Genomic DNA, 21,478 nt, shown 5'->3' with positions numbered 1-21,478 from the left:
GAAATTGGTTTCAACAGAGACAACAGAATAAATACTCTTGCACATTTGACATTATGATAATCGCAAAATAAATGAAACATCTTACTCTAACCCTCCTAGTTCCTACAAATTCTACCAAGTTAAGGAGGATTCTGAAGGATTGAGGAAGGTAGAGCTCTGCCTCTTATTTTACACGGAGCTTTAATGCTCCTTGAAAGGTCGATACAAGACAGTGCCACAGGTCTGCATATAGGAGGCTTTGGAAAGTATCACATTTGAACAGTTAAGATGGGGCCAATGTACATGTATGTGTAAATACAGTTCGGCCATGTTTCACTTCAACCTTTTCGACATGTTAGAGGAAACTATATCCTCATTAGTATAAATTACAGCAGTCCTTTTATTCTACAACTGAACAACTTACAATTTGTGATCACTCCTCCAATCGGGTCACCTTTGTAGTCGAACTCTATATCCATGTATTTACCCTACGCAACAGAAACATGTAAACCAAACTTACACTGAGAAAGATTTGGGGTTTTGCTCACTGAGCTGGTCGGACTACTTGACAAGTACAAAAAGCTGCTCTGGGCAAAGTAAAAGGCAACTTCTCGACTAAACAAAAAAAGATGTGTTCATGTCAAACACCATACAGGTGCATTTGCTGCATTGACTGGCCGCTCCTCAGTTCTTTTCAATTAGCAGTAAAGCCAACACTCATAAACATTATACCAGGGTCTGTTAGATGGTAATTAGGACTTCAGGGCAACGTTTCTCAATGAAAAGGTGTCATTAGGGAAGTAATTTTTTAAAGAAAGGACCCAGTTTATTCAGAATGTTTTTCAAATAACTTTCTCTCCAATTATACAGAAACCAGATGTGCGCACAGAAATGTGTAGGTAGGTCTTGAGATGATCACGCACATGTACGCACATGGACATCTCATCAAGACCCATGCAGACAAAAAAAGCACAAAAAATCAAGCCCATTTTTGGACTGAGCCTGCTCAGGTTTTTTTCATTGGTGTCCAATCCTCAAGAATGTTCATTCAGGAGGGAAAAACATTCCTCAGCTGGGAATAACACTGTACGCATGCCATCAAATAAAAATGATCCCCGAAAAAGTCAGAGCTATATTTGTACACTCCCAAAGCTTCAAAAAGACAGAATCAAACATGGCAGTACATTTCTGGTCTATGACTGGCTTTCTCTTTTCTCTGTGTGTGTGCACTCAGTAAGAATAGTTGACCTATGGGTTAATCCGGAACGGGCCTCACTAATGAAGTGGACGTGTTGAGGGACGGACAAGACACGGTCCTTGTCGGCACGCTAAATGGTGTGCATTTCCTTCCCAACATCATGCGTCGTCGGCAACAAGGTATTTATCCTCTCCTAATTTGTGGCCAGCGATATTTTAGATATGCCGTGCTATGCAGGGTTTATAACCACATCCTTACACATCATTTGCAAACACAATGAGAAAAGACCACATAAAAATAAACAATTACATTCTCCATTTAGTGATCACTGATACTTACGAATCTCGAGGAGTTATCGTTCCTGTTTGTCTTTGCATTGCCAAATGCTGCAAACAGTCAACATAAGAAATAAGTTAATGGCTGAATTTAGTTTCTGCCAAATAAACATATTACGCCTCATGCCATTGAATAACACAGAGGTTTATTTTATGTATCTACTTAATGCAGAGAATTTCCAAGACATTTTTATTTTTCTACTTCGTTTCTAATGAAGTTTATGCAAACACTCATTTACTTAAACAAAAGCCCCCCTCCCAAAAAGATCTGCTAAAATCTTACAGCTAGATCTGTTCGATTTTGACAAATATGGACGTGCAGAACTGAACAAACATCACTTTGAGGCTGAATTATTATTTTGGAAACTGTACAGGGACACATTTGTATAACACCAATTTGATAAACTTACATGTAGACACATGCAAATGGATTGGGTATTGAAATGACAGGTGCAATCTAATCTTGGAAGTCCTTCTAAAGACTATTATCAGGTATGGACATTAAAAGGTGTACTGTGATTGGTCATTCTCTGACCAACCAATAATGTGTTGGGAACAGTCAACCAATCACAGAAGTCCTTACAAAAGGAAGAGAAGATGTAAAGCACTGTGCTGTTCACTAAGTTATCAACATTGTCTTGTTATTACCTTCAAGCACTGGGTTGCTCTGCAGCAATTGTTCCTTGACTAAATCCACATCTTTGCCTTTGCCACACACGGCAGCTACATACTGCATGACCACTTTGCTGGCCTCTGTGAACAAGCAAATATCGAAAGGAAATACCTAACTCCCTTCATGTACAACTAAAAGCATACCTTGAATTCTTTCAATTTTTCAAGCTAACTTCCATATCCGTTTATCTTACCAGTGTTTCTCTTTGTTTCACTTCTACCGCATGATTTTTTAAAAAGTTTTCCAAACAAACCAAAGTTTGTGAATGAAAACTTGAAATGCACATGCTGCAAATATAACATGACACTGTAATTCGCTTATCTGACCTTGCTACATGTGCCACACACATATCAAGTCTCCAACCCAACACCCTTGAAACCTCTCTGCCAAACATGTTCATGTCCGCAGACCTCTTCCAACAGGAAGCGTGCCCACTCACCAGTCTTTCCTGCACCACTTTCGCCCGATATGATCACGCACTGGTCCCTGTTCTTGTCCCGCATGTCCCGATAGGCATCGTCGGCGATGGCATATCTGTTGGGACAAGCAAAAGAACAAACAGGAAACCCACTTTAAACAAACGAGTAGCCAGTTTACCCACTGAGTCTCAGTGTGCGTTGATAACCCTGAACTGTGGTTGCAGAAGCCTACATGGATCTAAAGCAATTGTTTCATGTCAAAGAACGAAGCATTTCATTTCCATTCATAAACAACATTTCAAGCTCCCACAACAATTCACCAATATACAAGTAAATAATCGAAATTGCAAAAAGTTATCACAATACCTTCAGATTTATATGACAGGTTTTGCCCTTACCCAACGTATATATTGATAAACACTGTATGCTCAGTGCTTGTCCGAGAGCTTGCGCAAAAATTCACAAGCTTACTCGGGTGGGACTTGAACCCACTACCTCCTGTGGGTTCGAGTCCTACCCGAGTAAGCTTGTGAATTTTTTCGCAAGCTCTCGGACAAGCACTGAGCATACAGTGTTTATCAATATCCGTTGGGTAAGGGCGAAACCTGTTATATAAATTAATATCTCCCCAACGCAAAAAAAAACATCTTGAAAAAAGTGCCTTCAGATACAAAGGGACAGAATACCAGACAGAAGTGGCCTTAACCTAAACTCCCTAGAAAAGAAGACTGATAGTCATCTCTTAATAAAACTGCTTGTGAGAGATAAACATTTATGTGTAAGTAAATAAAGGGTAAAATTTCAACTACATGTGCGTTTAATGCACAGGTGTATTAAAATGTACTTATTTAATAGCATTTACCACAAAAAATCAGACAAGAGTCTAATTTACACTGCACATACAGGGTCAGGGATCATTCACATGTTTGGCTGGTTGGTCCTCGTTAATTTCAGCAGACTACACAAGTCCAAAATTTAACTCCTGAATTCTTGTCATATATTACCAAGTAGCTTTCATTCAATTGGTGGGAAAAGGGACATGAGGAGAAAGGAGACTAAGGCACATGATGCGTAGGAAGGGTAGACAAGCTGCAGAGGGGGTAGGGTGATGGTAGGGTGAGGATGGAGGGTAGGCTGGGGGGAGGATTAAAAAAGGGGAGGGGAAAGACATGATAAAAGAAAGAAAAGGAAGGCGCCAAGACAAGATTAAAGGGGCAGAGGAGGGCAGGGGAACAACATACAGACATGCACCTGGGCAGTCAAAAGAAAAATTGGAGAAAATTCCAGTGTTTAATGTGACGCATCCATCACAATTCAAATGCAAGTCCTCCAGTCTCAAGTTGAGTCAAGTACCATTCCAATTAATGGTTTGTTAAGTTTTTAAAAAAGAAAAGCTCAATACACTGCACAGTATGCTGACATAAAGAAAAAGCTGCACGTATGTTGGCATGGAAAGTTGCAAGTACAAAAAGGGATGCACGGGGACAGAGGAACAGACAAGAAAACCTGGGAAGGAATTTGGCCGAATGGGCCCTGTTGAATTGATACACCCTGTGTACCAGTCTGTGTCAGATTCCACATTACTCTCTGGAGTATCACTCACATGTGCGGCGGCAGCTCATACAGGTTCATGCCCCTGTATTCTTGGATCTTGTCCAGCGTGTACAGTGGCAGCTTCTTGTAAGGGTTGACGGAAACCACCACACTCCCGATGTATGTCTGCCCAGGAGATTTTTTTAAAAAGAGAAAAAAAAAATGAACAATTGAACAATTCTCTTGTACTTGTAGGATCAATACAGTAACCTTCAACTATCTTTTGCAGTCTCTTTCTTGTAAAAACTTTTTTCATTGTTGGGATGAAAATATGGAATTATATCATTACTGTTGACATCAGCAATTACATGAATATGGAATGCTTCATGCAACTTGATATTTGTTATCAATACTACATGTATGTACAGCCGTACGGTTCATGTGTACGTACAGTAGATACCCCAGGAAAAAAATAATCGGGGAAGCAGTGTGTGGTCATGCTGCTGTAAAACTAATGTCAATACAACAGGCAAACAACACTTATGTGCATGAGGTCGAGCAAGCCAACCTGTGGAGAAAAATTTCCTGATAAAATGTCCGGAGAGAATGAATTATTTTCACACAGACTGCAGCAACCACATGATGAGACATTACACCATTCACATCCTTTCCTATCGATCAAGAAATTCTCAGATTAAAAAAAGAGAACTCAAAAGCTTGTTTCTTGCAGTATGTCACATCGAAAAATATATAATAAATGCATTCTTATGCTCATTAACAAATTCACAAGGGCGTGTGGGAGTAAAGTTCAACATAGCCAGACAGATGTCCATTGATCATGAATCCACTGCACTATTGATTTCTAACATGTATAGCCCATGTGCATCAGTGGCACCAGCTTCATCACTGAGATTGTTAAAAACTACCCACCATACAGTGTAAGTGTAATCTCATCCCAGACCCAACATCTGGTTGTTATGATGGAACCTTTTGAAAAATGGGGCGGTTGCTGATGGGTTGAAATGTAAGCTGAGTCCTGCTGGTTTCACTTGCTTAATAAATTTCCCCAGGGCACACTGTACACTTCAAACCATTTTCTTAATTTGTAAAGTGGTCACAAACTGTTTGAAATGTTTTTAAGAGAAAAAAAAGAACTACAGTGTACATGGAGCAAGTCTGATCAGCAGCAGTTTCTTAACCACTGGTCAAGTTTCCATGATGCCCGATACACATTTAATGCATCGGTTACCAGTCAAAATCGACCATCGGTTGACTATTTGTCACTGATTGAACTTGCCCATGTATGATTGACAGGTACTCATACATGTTTAGGTGGGACAAACTGCATACCGCAGTTTGTTTGTTTGTTTGTTTGTTTGTTCCATCTTTTGAAAAACCACTTTTACAATTCATCAAATGGAAGTTTCCCTCATAAGTGGTACAGATAAATGTAGCCTTCACGCTTCACGCTGTAAATGGACCAGCAAAACAAACGAGGGTCACGGGCTGCTGTCTTTTGATGGATTGGCTTGCAGATGACAAATAATCAAGGTAAATTGACCTTAAATTGATGTTCAAAATGCCATTACTTGTAACTAATGTTGCGACAATAAATAATGCCACTGCATAAAGTGCTGACCGCAATCTCCCCTCTCCCCCCATAAAGGAGATGTATACATGTAAGATGGGTTCAGCATGCATTAATGCATGTACCGATACATGCCAAGTGAAACTGACATCATGAAACATTCACAACAGAATTTGCTGGAATTACAAGTGCAGAACTTCACTGAAAATCACACCATTTCCCATGCTCAACGGAGCCTTTAAAAGGTTTTGTAAAATCGAAAAGATCATCACCACTGCACAGCATCATAATGGCAAAGCAAGCACGATGACTTTGATAAAAAAAATAATGATTGATTGAATCAGTGCCTTAATTGATTGGAGTTTCAGCGTGTTTGTGTGTGACGCGTGATCTTCATCTCCAGCAGTCAAACTTAATGGAGCTGTCCGCATGTGAAAGCTGTTATATATATGGAAAACCGGGACTCGGGAGATAGCCATAATCATATTGTGATATCAAGTTAGTTTACTCTTAGTCATCAGAGAGCTACATGTATAGAACCAGTGCAACACACATACAGTACGTACATGTAGTGCCACCATGTTCCAGGAAGATGTAGAGTGGTTTGAAAGCCCCAGGCTGGGTTACATGTACAGTATTTCTTTCATGCAAATTTGATTATACACTGACAATCACAATCAGACTTGTATGCTAGACTGACATCCAACAATGTGTTGTACAGGCATGTCTGGTGGGAATGTGCAGAGGTTCGTACATACATTTTGGGAATGATCAGTTTCATACATATTGTATTTACAAGTAAATTTCTTTTTCATGAAATTGCTGGATCTGAAGATCTAAGAAGGTTGATAAATTGGTTTTTTTTACTGCTTTTCAGCCCATTCACCATAACAGCTTAGGCATGGAGAAAATGGAAGTCCCATCCTAGATCTGCAGGCACTAATGGCAAACAAAACAGACATACTGGTAAGTGCTCATCATAAGATGTGGCCTCTAGTATATTTGAATTTGTATCTCATTTTATGGCAAAATTAGCCACGTCCATGAAGTTTCACTGGAGGCTGCTCTATTGAAATGCCTGGGGGCTGTGTGAGCGTATCCACACTGAAGTGAAACAACAAAATGAACAAAAATGAATACAGCCAGCAAAATATGCACACACAACTATTCACGTGCAACACCTCTCTTGTAACAATACTCACATATATATCATCGGCATCAAAGCGAAGCTTGAGGTTCTCGACGAAGGCGTCCTCCGTCAGGGGGTCCAGGAGCACGCAGTCTCCCACCCCCACCATGTCATCCAAGATGGTCTTGGAGTGTCCGTTCTCCCGCGCCATCTTGTTCGTCAGAGATGGTAGGGTCCTTCACGGACCACCCTTGTCAGAAATGAATTAGTGTGTCTGGCTGGGTGACAGCTGCTTTTGAACGCAGAAAAGCCTGTTTGGGAGAAAAAAGAATTCTAATGGTTTACCAAAAAAAACGAAAATCAAAATCAGCAAAAATCTCAGCAACTACATTACTGCTGGAAGACAGCAGGTAGACAAAATTAATCAGATACTTACGTACACATGTACTGTATTTTTACAATGGAGTCACAAAGATGGACTAACAGTAGAGCAAAGTCATTTAAAGTTATTTGTGTGTGAAATTACATGTAGATCTGCAACAAAAGAAAATTTCCAAAGAGATTCAAAATGAATTTGTACACAAGTACTGAGTACAATGCCCAGCACTGGCTTAGGAGGAAATGAAACTGAAAACATGGGCAAGAAATGGAAAATGACATGTGAGATAGAAGAAAATCAAGGGCAACTCTTTGAAGTGTTTAGAAAAATAACAGGGTAATTACACCCAGCAATGAAGACCACCGACTTTCAATACTGGTTTCTGCACATTTCAACAAGGCGCATCCAGTCCTGCATGCAGTCATGACTCATCTTTGTACAGAGAGAGCATTCATTGGACTTTAAGGCACAGCTGCTTGCCATGCGCACTTTGGATATGCCTGCCTGCGAGTGGTGCCATCTGTGAGTGTGTTTGTCGGTGGTTGGTGCTCTGACCATTCCATCTCAGGTGACACACCACAACTTCATCACAATCAATATTTGCCACATCCGACCTATGTATCGGTACATGTGGGTACATGTACATGTATGTATTGATTGTTAATTAATCCACATGCACAGCTCCAAACCCATCAATCACAACATCCATGTGAACATACATGCACATGTGCACAGTACATGTACATGAAGCCAGATTATTATGATAAAGAAACAGTTTCCTTGAACTGTCGAATGTGACTACGATAAAATGCAGGAATTGCTTCTTTTGTAGATGTCAGTTCATAAATACCTGTATCTCAACCAGTATTTCCTGCAACTTTTAGAATGGACATAATGAACTTGTCAGCGTTACATTAAATGTCACAGTGAAATTAGTCTCACTATTTTTTTTTGGAAATTATCGAATCCAATCACATGTACCCTTCAATCTTGCATGAACTGACCCTCACACTTGGGGTGCCTATTGTACTGGTACAAAACTTCCACACCTTTTGGTATTTGGTATTTCTAAACCCGTACCATTCAAAATTAATGGTTCATTATTGTGCGTATACATGTACATGGTCCATGCTCACTGTGTACCGGTACACGCATGCTCAATTCCCCCATGAATACCGGTACATGTACGTGTACCCATGTACACCACTTCAATGTATACATCCATTTCAGTTAAGCATGTTTCACCCAAAACCCAAATATTTCAATACAAACAAGTCTTTGGCAGAAGATACATGTAAATGCCACACTGCATTAATATGTATCTCTCGTGCCAACTTATTGTACATGTAAGGCACTTGTAATCTCATCAGCTGCCAATCAGATTTTGCTATAACTTGAATTATTAAAGGGAAAATGTGCCCAACGTTTAGACTGAGCAAATTAATGTATACGTCTGCACATGTGGAGTCCAGATGTTATCTTTTGTATGAACAGAGATTCACAGATGGATAACATTTACTGAATCTTGCCAGACCATAAACTTCCTTCAACAAAGCTACATGCACCAGTAACTGCTTATTTAATTGCATTCTAAAAGCATTGATGTGTGGCCAGTGGCCACTCCAGCATGTACAGTAAGTCCATACATCATGTTTACCTTGGAAGCTGAAAAAACTGTTAACATAATGATGCACAAGTTCCAGTACAGCCCCATGGAATCATGATTCCTGTTAACTTTACATCAGTTGTGGAAGCAACATCAAACTTTATATAGCACTACACATATGTGCATTTCATGTCTCCTTGCATGCCTCTCTGAAGCAAGTAATACTTTCCAGGCATTTTTTTTTCCCGGAGGAACTTGTTTGAATCTTCTAGAAAGCTCTACAATACTAGTACTGTGCAAGGAATCCATCACACACTCCTCAATGGTACATCACTGTAGGGAAGGGGAATGTTGGGGCAGTTGAAACCTCCCACTTGGCCCATGGACTTGGTGGTCATCATATCCAATACTGTCAGTGCACCACTACTGGTTTATATTAGAGACCATTTTCAGGGCCGAGAACTTTAGCGTGATTGTTTGCAAGAAGCAGCTTCACGTGTTTTGAGGGTTAAATACAAGATTTAAAGAGTAGTTGAATTGCAAGCCCAATGACACGACAGCTACATGTATACAATTCTCTACCTTAAGGGTACTCGTACATATTTTCTTCTTCATAGGGTGAACAGTTTATTGGTATTATTTTAATTTATTTCTACTCATCTAACAATGTATGCAGCACCAATTACAGGATGATTATGGGCCGCCCAGTATAAAGTAGAAATAAATAAACAAGGCAATGAAGAGGAGACTGAAGAATAGACACTGACTACTATTGACATTTATATTTCACAAGAAAGACCTTACAACATACATGTACATGTATTAATTAATACCAGCATCTGATAGCAACACTGGTGGCTGGCTGAAAGGAACTTACGATACTGCTTAACCAATAACAGACATGTTAGCATTATGACGCTAAAGCGGGGGTCAAAATTAATGGTGGTCTGTTGGCCCGAGGTCAGCAGAAAAGTCGGCAGACCAGCTGATCTAATAAAACTGGTGGTCCATTGGGCTGGTACAAAATGTACTCGACGAATTTAATAAAATATTGAAGAACTCAAAAAAAGATCTGTGTACATATTACCCAAATTAGTAGCGTGGTGGATGAGGTTATATTTTTGCGTGCTGCGTGTACCTGACAATGCAACATAAGAACGATCCAAATTGTAGTTTCCCACATGTGTGCATCGTTTGCTGGGTAAACCAAGGGCATTTATTAGACTTCAGTTTTGCTGGTTCCAGTCAGAGTTTCAACACTAGTTCAAGTCAGAACTTGAACATGTGGTTTTGAACACTGTTTCGAAATGGCTGGAACCAGCAAAACCAAAGTCTAAGCCGAATCCACTCATTTCCAAAACGCTCTAGACTTTGATTTCACTGGTCCCATCCATTTTGAAAGCAATTTTGAAAACCACATGTTCCAGACCTGACGGGAACCAGCGAAACAGAAGTCTAAGCCTAATCCAAACGCCCCTAGTCTTGACTGCAAGAAGTTATCTGGTATATCAACATGTAAGTGCCCTAACAAGGATTGCTCAATGCGGCTGCATGTGCGAATTCAGCAGCTGATGGAAAGTCGTCGCTCGTCTAGGGCTCAACCAATTTTACATTGGATTCGATCCGCTTGCATCCATATCAGCACCCTGGAAAGGACACAGAAAAAGTCACAGATGAGGAAGAAGACGGCGATTTTTTATTTGACCCCTGCTTACACGTACATGTATCACAACAAACGTGGACATTTGCAGCCACAGTTTACAGAATTTTGTCCGGTTCTGGTAGGACCACCAGACTGTCAGCAGGACCAGTGGAAATTTTGAAGCACTGGTCATGCTGACTACTGGGAGAAAAAGGTTAATTTCAACCCCTATAAAGTAAGATCTCCAACGATCAAACCACATCAAAACTTACGGTGGTGGACAAAGCAATCCAGAGAAATTAACACAGGGCTCTGTATGTTATGAATGGCCACGACAGAGTGGCTAGAACAACACAGTTGCTGCTGCAACCCCAGGTCCCGATGCAGAGGCGACACATCTCGTTGGTCAGACATTTTATTTCAAGAATTTGCTTTTATAACCATGGGCCCTTTCTTTTATACCATATTTGGCAATGTGCACTTAGTGATCTCCCTCTTATACGGGAGTAAACAACAGGTATCTACATGTACATGTACATGTAGGCCAAGTCATATGTCTGGCCATGTGTACCATACTACTGTTTGTTTATTTATATGCACCATACTTTCTTGACCCTGAGTATGACTACACCCCAAGGAAGCAAACAATTCACCGAGTATGACATCTTTCACCATCCGAGTTATGGTAAAAAGGGAGCTATTCCCATATATTTCCCGGTATGATTCATGAGTTGAAACTTTCAGCTACCATTCGCTATCATTGCTAAAAACTGGATTAAAAAAAATGCAGTTAGCTGATCTTTGACCACTTTGTAACATTTGTCAGCCCCAACCATGTCATTTACCATGCAGATCAAACTTAAACATCTGATGATGGGATAACATGTAGACTGTACATAGCACATGTACCGATACTAGAGTCAGACAACCTTTCCCAGCTCCAAACCACCCACCCGCCAAACAAAGCAAAAAATGACTTAAATTTTATGCAAAATAGTGCCAGAGACTGAACAACACAGAAAAGAGCACTATGGCCGAAGTGAGGATCCCAATCCCTAAACTTCAACGACAACCGAGAACATGCCCTCAGTTTATACACTACTTGAATATGATTTCCCACCAGCAACTTTGCTCTCCTAAAAAAAAAGTCGGTGAACCATATCTGACCCTTGTGACGAGGTCAGACAAACAATCCCTCAAACAGCTGACTTTAAACCCCTGTGACCCACTCTAAAATAGGCTCACAGACAGGTACAAGGTACAACAAAAGTACCTGGCCAATTCATTCATGTGAACTGCTCATGTATGTAAATGTGTACACATGTGTCCACTGAAGTCTGCCCTGAATCTATGCAAACCATCAAGGCAGCAGTGGTCTTAGCACCAGAGCCAGTTGTCAAGGCCAGTGCTCACCATAGTCAAGGCATGGGTGGCACGCCCCGGATGCTGAAAAGGTGATAACATCAAATCATGGAGGAAGGACACAGAAGGAGTTACAACTCTGGCACATCAAAGTACTCAATGATCATCACCGCCCGGTCAGACGAACAATAGTAAACATTCCAAAAATGCCTGATTACTGCCTGCAGCTTAGCTGGACAAGTGGGGCCAGTAATATCGTAACAATATTTGTGGTGTTTTCTTTGGAATTAACTACAACCTATCGCAGTGACCAGGAGACAGAAAGAGAAAATATCTACATGTAGCATTAGATTTACTTTTGTTGTTATGAATAATTTTTAAGGATTTTGATGCCTTCTCCATTATCCATGCATATGTTTGTAATTTTATTTTGTCACTCCAAAACATCAGTTTTTAAAGTCTTTGTACGAGTTTGTCTAAGACTAGCCAACAACATGTTGAACACCACAGGACAGTCAAGTTCACGAAAAACAAAATGAGCTGTTTCATCACAGGGAGTGATCAGGAGATCTTATAAAATACAATGTACCTTTTTGTGTAAATTCCATGACAAAAATGATTCAAATAAAACTCAAAATCTTACAAACAGCTTTGCTATTTATTCCTAAAAGAAATCAAGAAGAAAGCGTTCGATAAGGGCAACAACTGCACATGAACACTTCGGGTACACAGCCTAATAAAAGCAACTGCACAAGCACTAAATTCGATGTTGTTGTCAGATCATATCAAGCACCAACGATGGCATGAATATTCAATTTCCTATACTGCAGTTCACAACGTTTTAGGGATGCAGATTACCAACAAAAACTTGCGGCGATGATCATGGGGTACAAAGGGGGCTTATGGTTGCAAAACAGGTGGTGCGTACCAGTAGCAAGCATGCGCTGCACTCTGGCTATGGACATACTGGGCATGCTAGAAAGCGGTAATTAGCCAGATGTTACATAAATATACAGTGGAGCCCAGGCAGTTCAAACTCCTTCTGTGTCCTTCCTCCATGGTCAAATCATAGTCCAGTGGTTAACACAACAAAAAGGCCAAGTGCTGCCAGTGACAAAGCTATGAGAGGAGCCTTTACTGCTATAGTACATGTACACGTATTTGTAAACCCTTGTTGTAACTGTGAAAACAGTTTAACTAAGCTGATGGACCTTCACATACCGGAATGCATCCATTGATCCACAAACAACCAAATATCACAAAGTACAGACAGTGCTTGGACCTTATGCAAAGAACCAGTGCCGGAATTACACAAATGATCCTAAAAACTTTCTCCTCGGGAGAAAAAAGCCAGAAGAGTTAAGAGTTTATTTCAGACTTGTGTGTGCTCACAGTGGACATGACACAATGTTGCATACTGCTTCAGATTTTCTACAACATAATTGACGTACCCATCATGAATAATACATCGAGTATATCAAGTTTCCTCCATTCATTAATTATCAACAGGATTTTTGCATGAGATCACATGAAATGTGTGTACACTGACAACGAAGATGTCAAATACTCATACAAGGAAGTTTCCATTATACGGAAATCAACATGCCCATCGATCAAAGATCCACAAGCACAGTTGACATGTGCCCCCTAAATAAATAATTAGATGCATGTTGTCATGGTGATGAATTACACATCATCTAAAAACCATCTTTCCTGTTATGCTGCTACAGGCAGAGATGCTGAACAGCCATGCCAAAAAGAACAAAACACCATGCTCAGGATAAAATGGTAAATGCACATGCAGGGCCCAAAAATGGTAGTCTGCTTCCTAAATTACTTAGCATCTAAATATAAGGTACATGTACACTGTACATGTAAGTACAAAACTGTACCCGACAGGTAGGGAATGTTTTGAATTTTTTTTCATACTGACTCGGTGTGTAGCTAGGTGTAAACTGGGTCAAAATAACAACAAGGGTACTCCTTGCACACATAAAAAGTATGTTGAACCCTGCGGCATCACCTTTAAGTAAAGACAGTCACACTTATTAAAAATGTGCTGGTGCATAACTTGCATGCATGCACGTGTATGCATGCACACTCAGTGAATCACACCATGTTTAAATGAAAAAAAAAAAGTTTTTTTCACATGAAACTATCAGAAACTGATAACCGTGTACCCAAAAACGACTTTCCTGAAAAATGAAGCTTTGAGGGAAAGGGATATCCGTTTATCCTCCCCGCTCCTGGACATGAATATGCCATTCGAACTGCACACTGGTACCTGTGTATGATGTGAATACAATGAAGAACCATAGCCCAATGGCAGTACAGGTACATGTAGACTATTAGATCTTGATGATCTCAAGAGAAAGTCAATACCGGACACATCCTGCACTATTAGAGTGGACTTTAAACCTTGCAAATGAACACGCCTTCAGATAAATCAGTGACTTACACCCTGAGCTGTGCAAGTCTTGATCAAGCACACAGCACTATACATGTACCCACACATGTATGGGCATATATATGTATGTACTCATATACATGTATATGTATGTACATGTAGCAGTACATGTATACATGCATATCACAGTATAAAATAAATATTATAAAAGAGACCCCTACACATATGTTAATTTGTAAACAAATGCATATGTACATGTACATGCATGCATACTTCTTTATAACATGGTTGCAATATGCTGGGGGGAAAAAGAAAGAAAATTTGAAATGGAAGAAACCAAACCATAATCAGTATCAAATATTTCTGACACGCAAAGTTACTTCGACTTTGACCCAAAAGTGGGAAATTCCAATCTTTACAAGACTTTGTATAGTGCTTTTCAATTTTCAATGGCATGAGCGTGAAGTGAAAAATGAGGAAATCAGCTGATCTGAGGAAAAGCTGCACGTCTGATATTTGTAGGTAATCTGGGAATAAAATGCAAATACAGTTTTTCAAATCAGACAGTTGATGTAATCTCCTGTTTTATTGCCTTTGATGAGGAGCTTTCTGGACCTGCCAAAATCCATCCACACTGATTACTGTGGTATTGCACAGGTATTGCTGTGCTAAAAACTTCTACATGTCAAAACAAATTAAGGCAGTCAGACTTGCTTCCCAGCTAGCAAAGAGGAAAAATTTGTCGATGGATCCTTGTGGATCAGCCATGGAGGGAGGCAACATGTACACGTATATGTATGTCTTCCACATTTACTTCATTTTGTTCGAGTTCAAGAAACCTTAATAGGGGTTGGTCCTGGTTTGTGAATATGGTGATTGTACTGTAGATGTCCTATGTAGCCCCCAATACATTGCTGATCCTGTCTTATGTACGTCAAGATTTTCAAGCCAGTACAGGACCTCTTGCTTGTCTGGTGGCTACTTGCATGCCATTTGAGGCATTGATCTTTGATCTGCAAGTGTAATGGGTCCTAAAATACACGTGCATACCACCAAAAGCAAGGTGCCGGTGCACATAAAGGAATGCACATATGCAGCGTCACCATTTCACGTACATAGACTAATTTGTTTCAAAGTTTCTCAACAACAACTTTCAAAACTTTTAGAGTCAATTTTATTGCTGGTTACAAGTAACTAATCCAATAATTTGGAACCATGCAGTTTTAGACTGTGATCAGGTCCTTTGGGTGCTACGTACGTGTACATGTACCTTGTTCAAAAGCACAAACCCAAGGAAAACTACTGTGCTGGAACAGAACCTAGGGCACTGATCAGTGCAAACTGAATACATTGCACAACTACATGTACATGTACCTAAGTAAGTACGGTAACTAAAAGTTCAGTACCAGGTATGACACCCACAAAATGTCACCAGGGCTCAACAATCATTTTCTTTGGTGCAATCAGCTTATCAAACATAATAAATACGTCTATATGCATGCACACAATACAACGGGAGAATGTGTGAATGCACATGTTCATGTGTACATGTACATGTATACATAGATGTACATGCGTGACCCATTTCTCAAACTACTGTAGGCAGAGGTACCACATATTTCTGGTTGAAAGCATGTACTTTAATTGATGAAGTACACTTCAGTAGTACAAATCCCACCACCATGACAACCCACAAATTTTCTTACACATGCAAGCACAATGAACAGTATGTAATATGCATCTGCACTTTGGACCAATTTGAAGTACATGTACACAGAGTATCTCCAAACCCGACGTACATGTACCGATAATTAACCAACTTTGGGCTGGTCTGGGAATGATGGTGGTTAACAGTGACACAAACTTTTGTGATATTTGCTGTGTACATGTACACTGTTTACATTCACATCCCACTCAAACATTTCACAGTCTGTGCACAGTCAGTGCATGGTGAATCTTCATGTACTGTAATGTACCGGGGGGAGTGAGGGGAAATGTGGTATGTGGGGGCATTCAGACACCATTTTAAATTCCCTTCAAATAGTAGTTGAACTGATTCTGTGCAACTTTTCTGCTAAAACTGGGTTTGAATGCTTTCAAAATTACACCGAATCAGTTTTTTCTCCACAAAACGGTGAATTAAACCACCTCGGAGGTGAGAGTTAAGCGCTAAACTAACATGGTGTTAACTTTACAATGTAGAACGGTTTCTGAAAGGTTTTAGCTAAAATGCTTCTTGTTTAAGCCAAATGACCCACACTTTAATACGCAAAGGCTTTTGTCTAGAGCACTTTCATTGGTAGTTGTAGTCCAGCATTCTGCAGGCGCGTCAACATACAGTAGCATGGGCTACAATGTACATGTACTATTGCTGCACATGTACATGTATACATTAGGTTATGCAGATTTTGACATGTTCTGCGATTTTTACCTTTCGTGGTTTGCATTTTCATTCAGCCATTTCATTGAACAATATGGGCGATTCACAATAGTACACCTCCAAGAGTTTGCGACGTGTTGGCTAATCACAATGCTTGAAATCTGTTGACCCTTCCCAAATGCACATTGGGTCGACAGATTTTGCGCACTGTGATGGACCAATGCGTTGCAAATCTCTGGGTGGTGGACTATTGTGAATTGCCCCTATTGAAAATTTCATTTTTATTTCAGACAAACTGAGGTGAAGTATCTTCCAATGGCACAAACACTTCATGTGTCCTATAGACGAATGTACTTTTAGTGTACAATTCTGTACATGTCTAACTCTGGCGCGCGCTGAATGAGCAGCAGTTCACCATGAACCCGAGAAACAGAGATAAACCACTATTGAGTTGCACTCGCAGGATTAAAACGGTGTCCGAACACTCGGTTCGTTTTAATTTTACGATTGACCCCTATGGTGAGCAACAATTTCAACTTTTACAGTTTCAGGTGAAGCACTGTCTGAATCTAACAAAATTACCACCACTATTATGGAGAAATAAGAGCAAAAGAACGGTAACTTCTCCATGGCTGCTACATGTACATTCTGGAGGATTCTTGAACACACAACACTGCAGCTTTTTGTCCACAGAAAACACCCGGAAAAATTAACAGTCTGTACTATTTCAAACTTCTGGTTCTGCACCACTGGGCTGGGAAGTACTTTTGGGGGAGGGTGGAGTGACCCTGAAAGGCACTTTAGTAGTAAACAAAGCCAAAATACCTGTACCAGTGGGAGGCAAATTCATTGCAGAGAGGGCAGAGGTCCAGACGAAGGGTTTCCTTTAGGACTGAATGCAGGAAACTGTAGGGAATCCTCAGAATGCACAATTGTCACAATACAAATGGCACATTCCAGTCAGGGCACACTTTCCTCACACAATGCACATGAAGCAAATACTGTATACTGTACAGTAGTAGCATACTACATGTAAACCGAATATGTCTGCAGTCCGTGCAAGCGCGGGAGTTTCTCTCAAAATGCTCCCAAATATTCTGAAAGAAAACAATGTCAATATCCAGAACTCTTTTGATGCATGAATTTGAGAAAGTCAGCAGGAATTTATAGAAATGTACCCAGTAGAAAGCAATGAATTTAAGGTACATGTATGCCAGAGACTATGATTATGAAAAGTGTCATTTGTGGGGGTGCATCTACTGTACGTACATTGTTCATGGACACGTACCAGTATACATGTACCTCCCACTTGACTGTTAAACCTTGACAAGTCCAAGACTTACCGATGATACATGTATCATCAACAGTGCAAAAATATTAGATCTCCAACTGGAGTTCTAGCATCTTCTCTGCACAGGCACTGGCATATTTCAAAAACAAAAAAAGTTCACCCAAGAAATGTTAACTCCATCCATGGAGGTTCCTACCTCCATGCTCCATCCCACACTAAACTGCATACAATATGGGAAGTGTTGAGGACACACAGCCCTTTCTCGGACAAACACTGGCAGAGAAGTTAATAACCTTTAACCAAGGTGGTCTAGACATGCTTGCCAACAAAATACTGTACAATTTACGAAGTACCATGTACAGAGTACGGTACTACAGAACACAAGTCTGGCAGGACATTTACAGACCTACAGGTACAGGTAAATTCAAATCTAACACACCTGCAGGCTGCAGTGACCAGTTTTATTATGGCCAGCAGAAATGCAATAAAGTAGACCATTAACTAATCATCACAAAGGCGGGTGGGGTGGATAGCCCACAGTGGGAGCCCACTGCTTATTTGTGGTACTAGTACAAGGTCCAACACTACCTGGTATGTAAACATGTGCATGTACAGTACAAGTACAGTGTATAGTAATCCCACAGAGTATAAATTACAGTTTGACCATCAGCCATTTTCTGACCACTTCTGGTATCTGACCATTTACACACTGCTTGTTTAATAGCTCTATGATATGGCAAAACAATGCTGTGGTCGGACAAACTGTGCTGAGGAAATATTGCAACATACAAGTCACAAGAGCAAAATTCTTCTTTCGTTACTCCGTTTTGTGCTTTGGACGACATTCTGGAAACTTTTCAGAGTAAAAAAATTAGAACATTTTATCAGACCACTTTTTAGGCCTTATTTCACGCACTGCAAACAGTGCCAAGTTTGTCCTTCTACAATTAGGATTAGTTACAACTTGAACCCCTTTCTGTTTCTGTAAGAATTTTAACAGAATTGAGACGATAAAAGAACACTTAGTGTTATTTGGGCTTACGTGTATATCTGTGTCATTTTGTTTTGCTGACTTTACACTATTACCACTGAAGAACTTAAACTTAATATCATCTACTATTTTGTATAAATTCTGCCTGTTATACTGTTCAAGATCTTGTCTGTGTTGCCATAAAGTGGAGAACTGCCACTGTACAAAATCTCTTTCCCACATTCAAATCAACAATCTTTGCTTATCAAACATGCAGGGATTTCCTATGTTGAAAAGCTGAGGAGGTTATAGTACATTCCACCAAGTTCTACATGGATATAGTTCTGCATGACAACTATACATACTATATACTCGTCCACAGGCAAGAGCGATTCAAAAACTATAGAGTTTATACATATACATTGTACATAACTGTGTGCATACAGTACATATAGGATTGATGATTGTCTGTGGAGGTTAACCATTTGTGTTGTACTAAGGTGGTCATGGGCAGGGCCAGCGGTTGTAGCAAGTAGTGTTCCGCGACATCATTTTCGAGTTGTTGTGAAGGCACAAAATTTCATGAACTTTGCTATTTGAAAGGTTGAATGATTAACATTCTCCACACATGTTTACATCACAAAAGCAACAAACAGAAAAGGAAACTCCAGTGGTTGAATGTCTCTCATGAACTAACTTTTATGACAGGATGTGGACTTTTTATAGACTTTCTTTTTGCTTCTTTAAACTGGTAAATACTGAAAACGTTTTATCAAACTGGGATTCCAATGTTAAAAATCTGCACTAAAGTTCCCCTTTATTAATCTGAGAAAGTTGGGAACTCCATCAGATGTGGACCTGACTAATTAACTAGAGTATCTTCCCACTGATTCAACATAAACTAGGTCCTGCATTGTAAAATGTACACGTCTGCGATACTGCGTCAGAGAGAAATGTTGATTGCTGGTTCAATGAAATCTGTATTCATGCAGAAATACGACTACAAACTAAATGCAGTCAATTCAGTGGATTCCCAGTATAATGCCTGTCATCATACACACCTACATGTACATGTACTATGAACAGGTCCTTTTTTTCCTGTTGACAACAAAGGTCAGGATTATAACAGTTTGAATTCTTCAATGATGAAAAGCACCATATCATATCCCACAAAAATGAAAGGCTTAAAATGACAACTCAACCTGAGTTGAAGAGCTTGCATTCAATCATCACATTACTTCTCATCATTACATTACATTAATTTAGAGTTAAACTGTGAGTGCCACTGCCTGAACCCAATGGACACAAACAGTGACTGAGAATATGAAAAAAGTATACAGATTTTTTACATGTAGGTAATTAGTAAATCTGTGAAATTCTGTGTGATTCCTTTCAAGTTGTGGGTTAACTACATGTATGTATAGAAGGCAATATGTTTACATGTGGTATTTAGAGAGATCCATCCAATGATCCAATCTAACTACATGTACTGCATGTGATAAAACCCTCTAAACAAATTCGGCATTCAAAATTCTTGTTTTGGGAGATATTTCAGAAGCAAGCTTTCTTCTAACTTAAGCTTCACCTTTTCAATAAAAAGTTCTTGTCATGCTTTTCAAAAAGCGCCAGTCAATGCCTAAAGAACAGCCTTCCTCCATCACTTTTCAGAGTATTAGATAACCATCTCTTGAATTAGATGATAGAATTATCCACAAACTTCTTCAAACTTGTATTATTTTGGCACCACTAGCATTGCACATGGTTGTTAAAACAAGGCAGGTAACACCATATTTTATGTGTCATTTCTTCCTACCAACACTGTGGAATCTCATATTGATAGTGGATGGATTTGATTATGAAATGAATTCCATACTGGAACCAAGAGACACAAACACGCTTTTTTCAAGAGTTATTTCGAACACTTAATTTTCGAACTTGTTCTCATTTCCAATAACAAAAACAAAGCAACAGCTTACTTTCCTTTGACAGTTTTAGCTGCACTTCTCACCCCCGGTACTTGTAGCCGCGTACAGCATTAATAGGCCTAATTATCTTTACCCCTCCCACATACGTGCATAAGTATGTTCAATGCATCAACCACACGCGAAACGTCTAACCCTTCCCACACGCCGAGCATGATTCACCTAACAAGTATTCACAGCCGGTCGAGGTCGACTCTCTAAGTAGGCCTACAACCCCTTCTCTTTCAGCGACAAACTTACCGTATTTTGCGGCGTTTTTAAGGGCTGGAAAATTTTCACTTCTTTGAAGTAAAACAGGCCGTTCTACACTGCGTTATCCTTCACCAAAGCTCAAGATAGCTACTATTTTGAACCGTTTTCCAACATTTGTTCCGCACCTCGGGGCAGCGTGATATGATGTGAGTACACCGAGTCGCCTATACCGGTAGCGCGCGCTGTCACGTCCGTGCGTGCAGGTGTGTTCCCTTCGGAATACATGTGGTAATGGTTTCCCATCAATTATCGTTTGCATCTGTTGCATTTGAAGCCGGAACCAGTCTTTGGCCAATTTCAGTCCACGCGGCATGAGAGGGCGCACTATTAAAAACCAGCGAACAGCTGCCACC

General features: G+C 40.0%; 1 protein-coding gene across 2 annotated transcripts in view; it reads right to left on the bottom strand.

The window, feature by feature from the left end:
• myo1b (myosin IB) overlaps nucleotides 1-21,356 on the bottom strand; it is a 40,638-nt gene extending 19,282 nt beyond the window's left edge. The window contains exons 1-7 of one of the 2 annotated variants that reach the window (XM_022231344.2): nucleotides 21,114-21,356; nucleotides 6,928-7,165; nucleotides 4,208-4,323; nucleotides 2,625-2,719; nucleotides 2,161-2,265; nucleotides 1,517-1,563; nucleotides 404-467 (exon numbers count right to left, since the gene is read on the bottom strand). In XM_022231344.2, coding sequence (XP_022087036.2) covers nucleotides 404-467; nucleotides 1,517-1,563; nucleotides 2,161-2,265; nucleotides 2,625-2,719; nucleotides 4,208-4,323; nucleotides 6,928-7,065 — 565 coding nt within the window. In that variant the 5' untranslated portion in view covers nucleotides 7,066-7,165; nucleotides 21,114-21,356. Of the gene's footprint in view, nucleotides 1-403; nucleotides 468-1,516; nucleotides 1,564-2,160; nucleotides 2,266-2,624; nucleotides 2,720-4,207; nucleotides 4,324-6,927; nucleotides 7,166-7,577; nucleotides 7,789-21,113 lie in introns of those variants that run through there. The other variant, XM_022231345.2, reaches the window with a different exon arrangement.
• Nucleotides 21,357-21,478: the final 122 nt, after the last annotated feature.

This window comes from Acanthaster planci, linkage group LG08 (assembly GCF_054643075.1).
Source record: "Acanthaster planci isolate LZ-2023a linkage group LG08, COTS_SCS, whole genome shotgun sequence".
In the NCBI taxonomy this organism is placed as follows: domain Eukaryota; kingdom Metazoa; phylum Echinodermata; class Asteroidea; order Valvatida; family Acanthasteridae; genus Acanthaster; species Acanthaster planci.
This window is presented reverse-complemented; position numbering and strand designations above follow the sequence as displayed.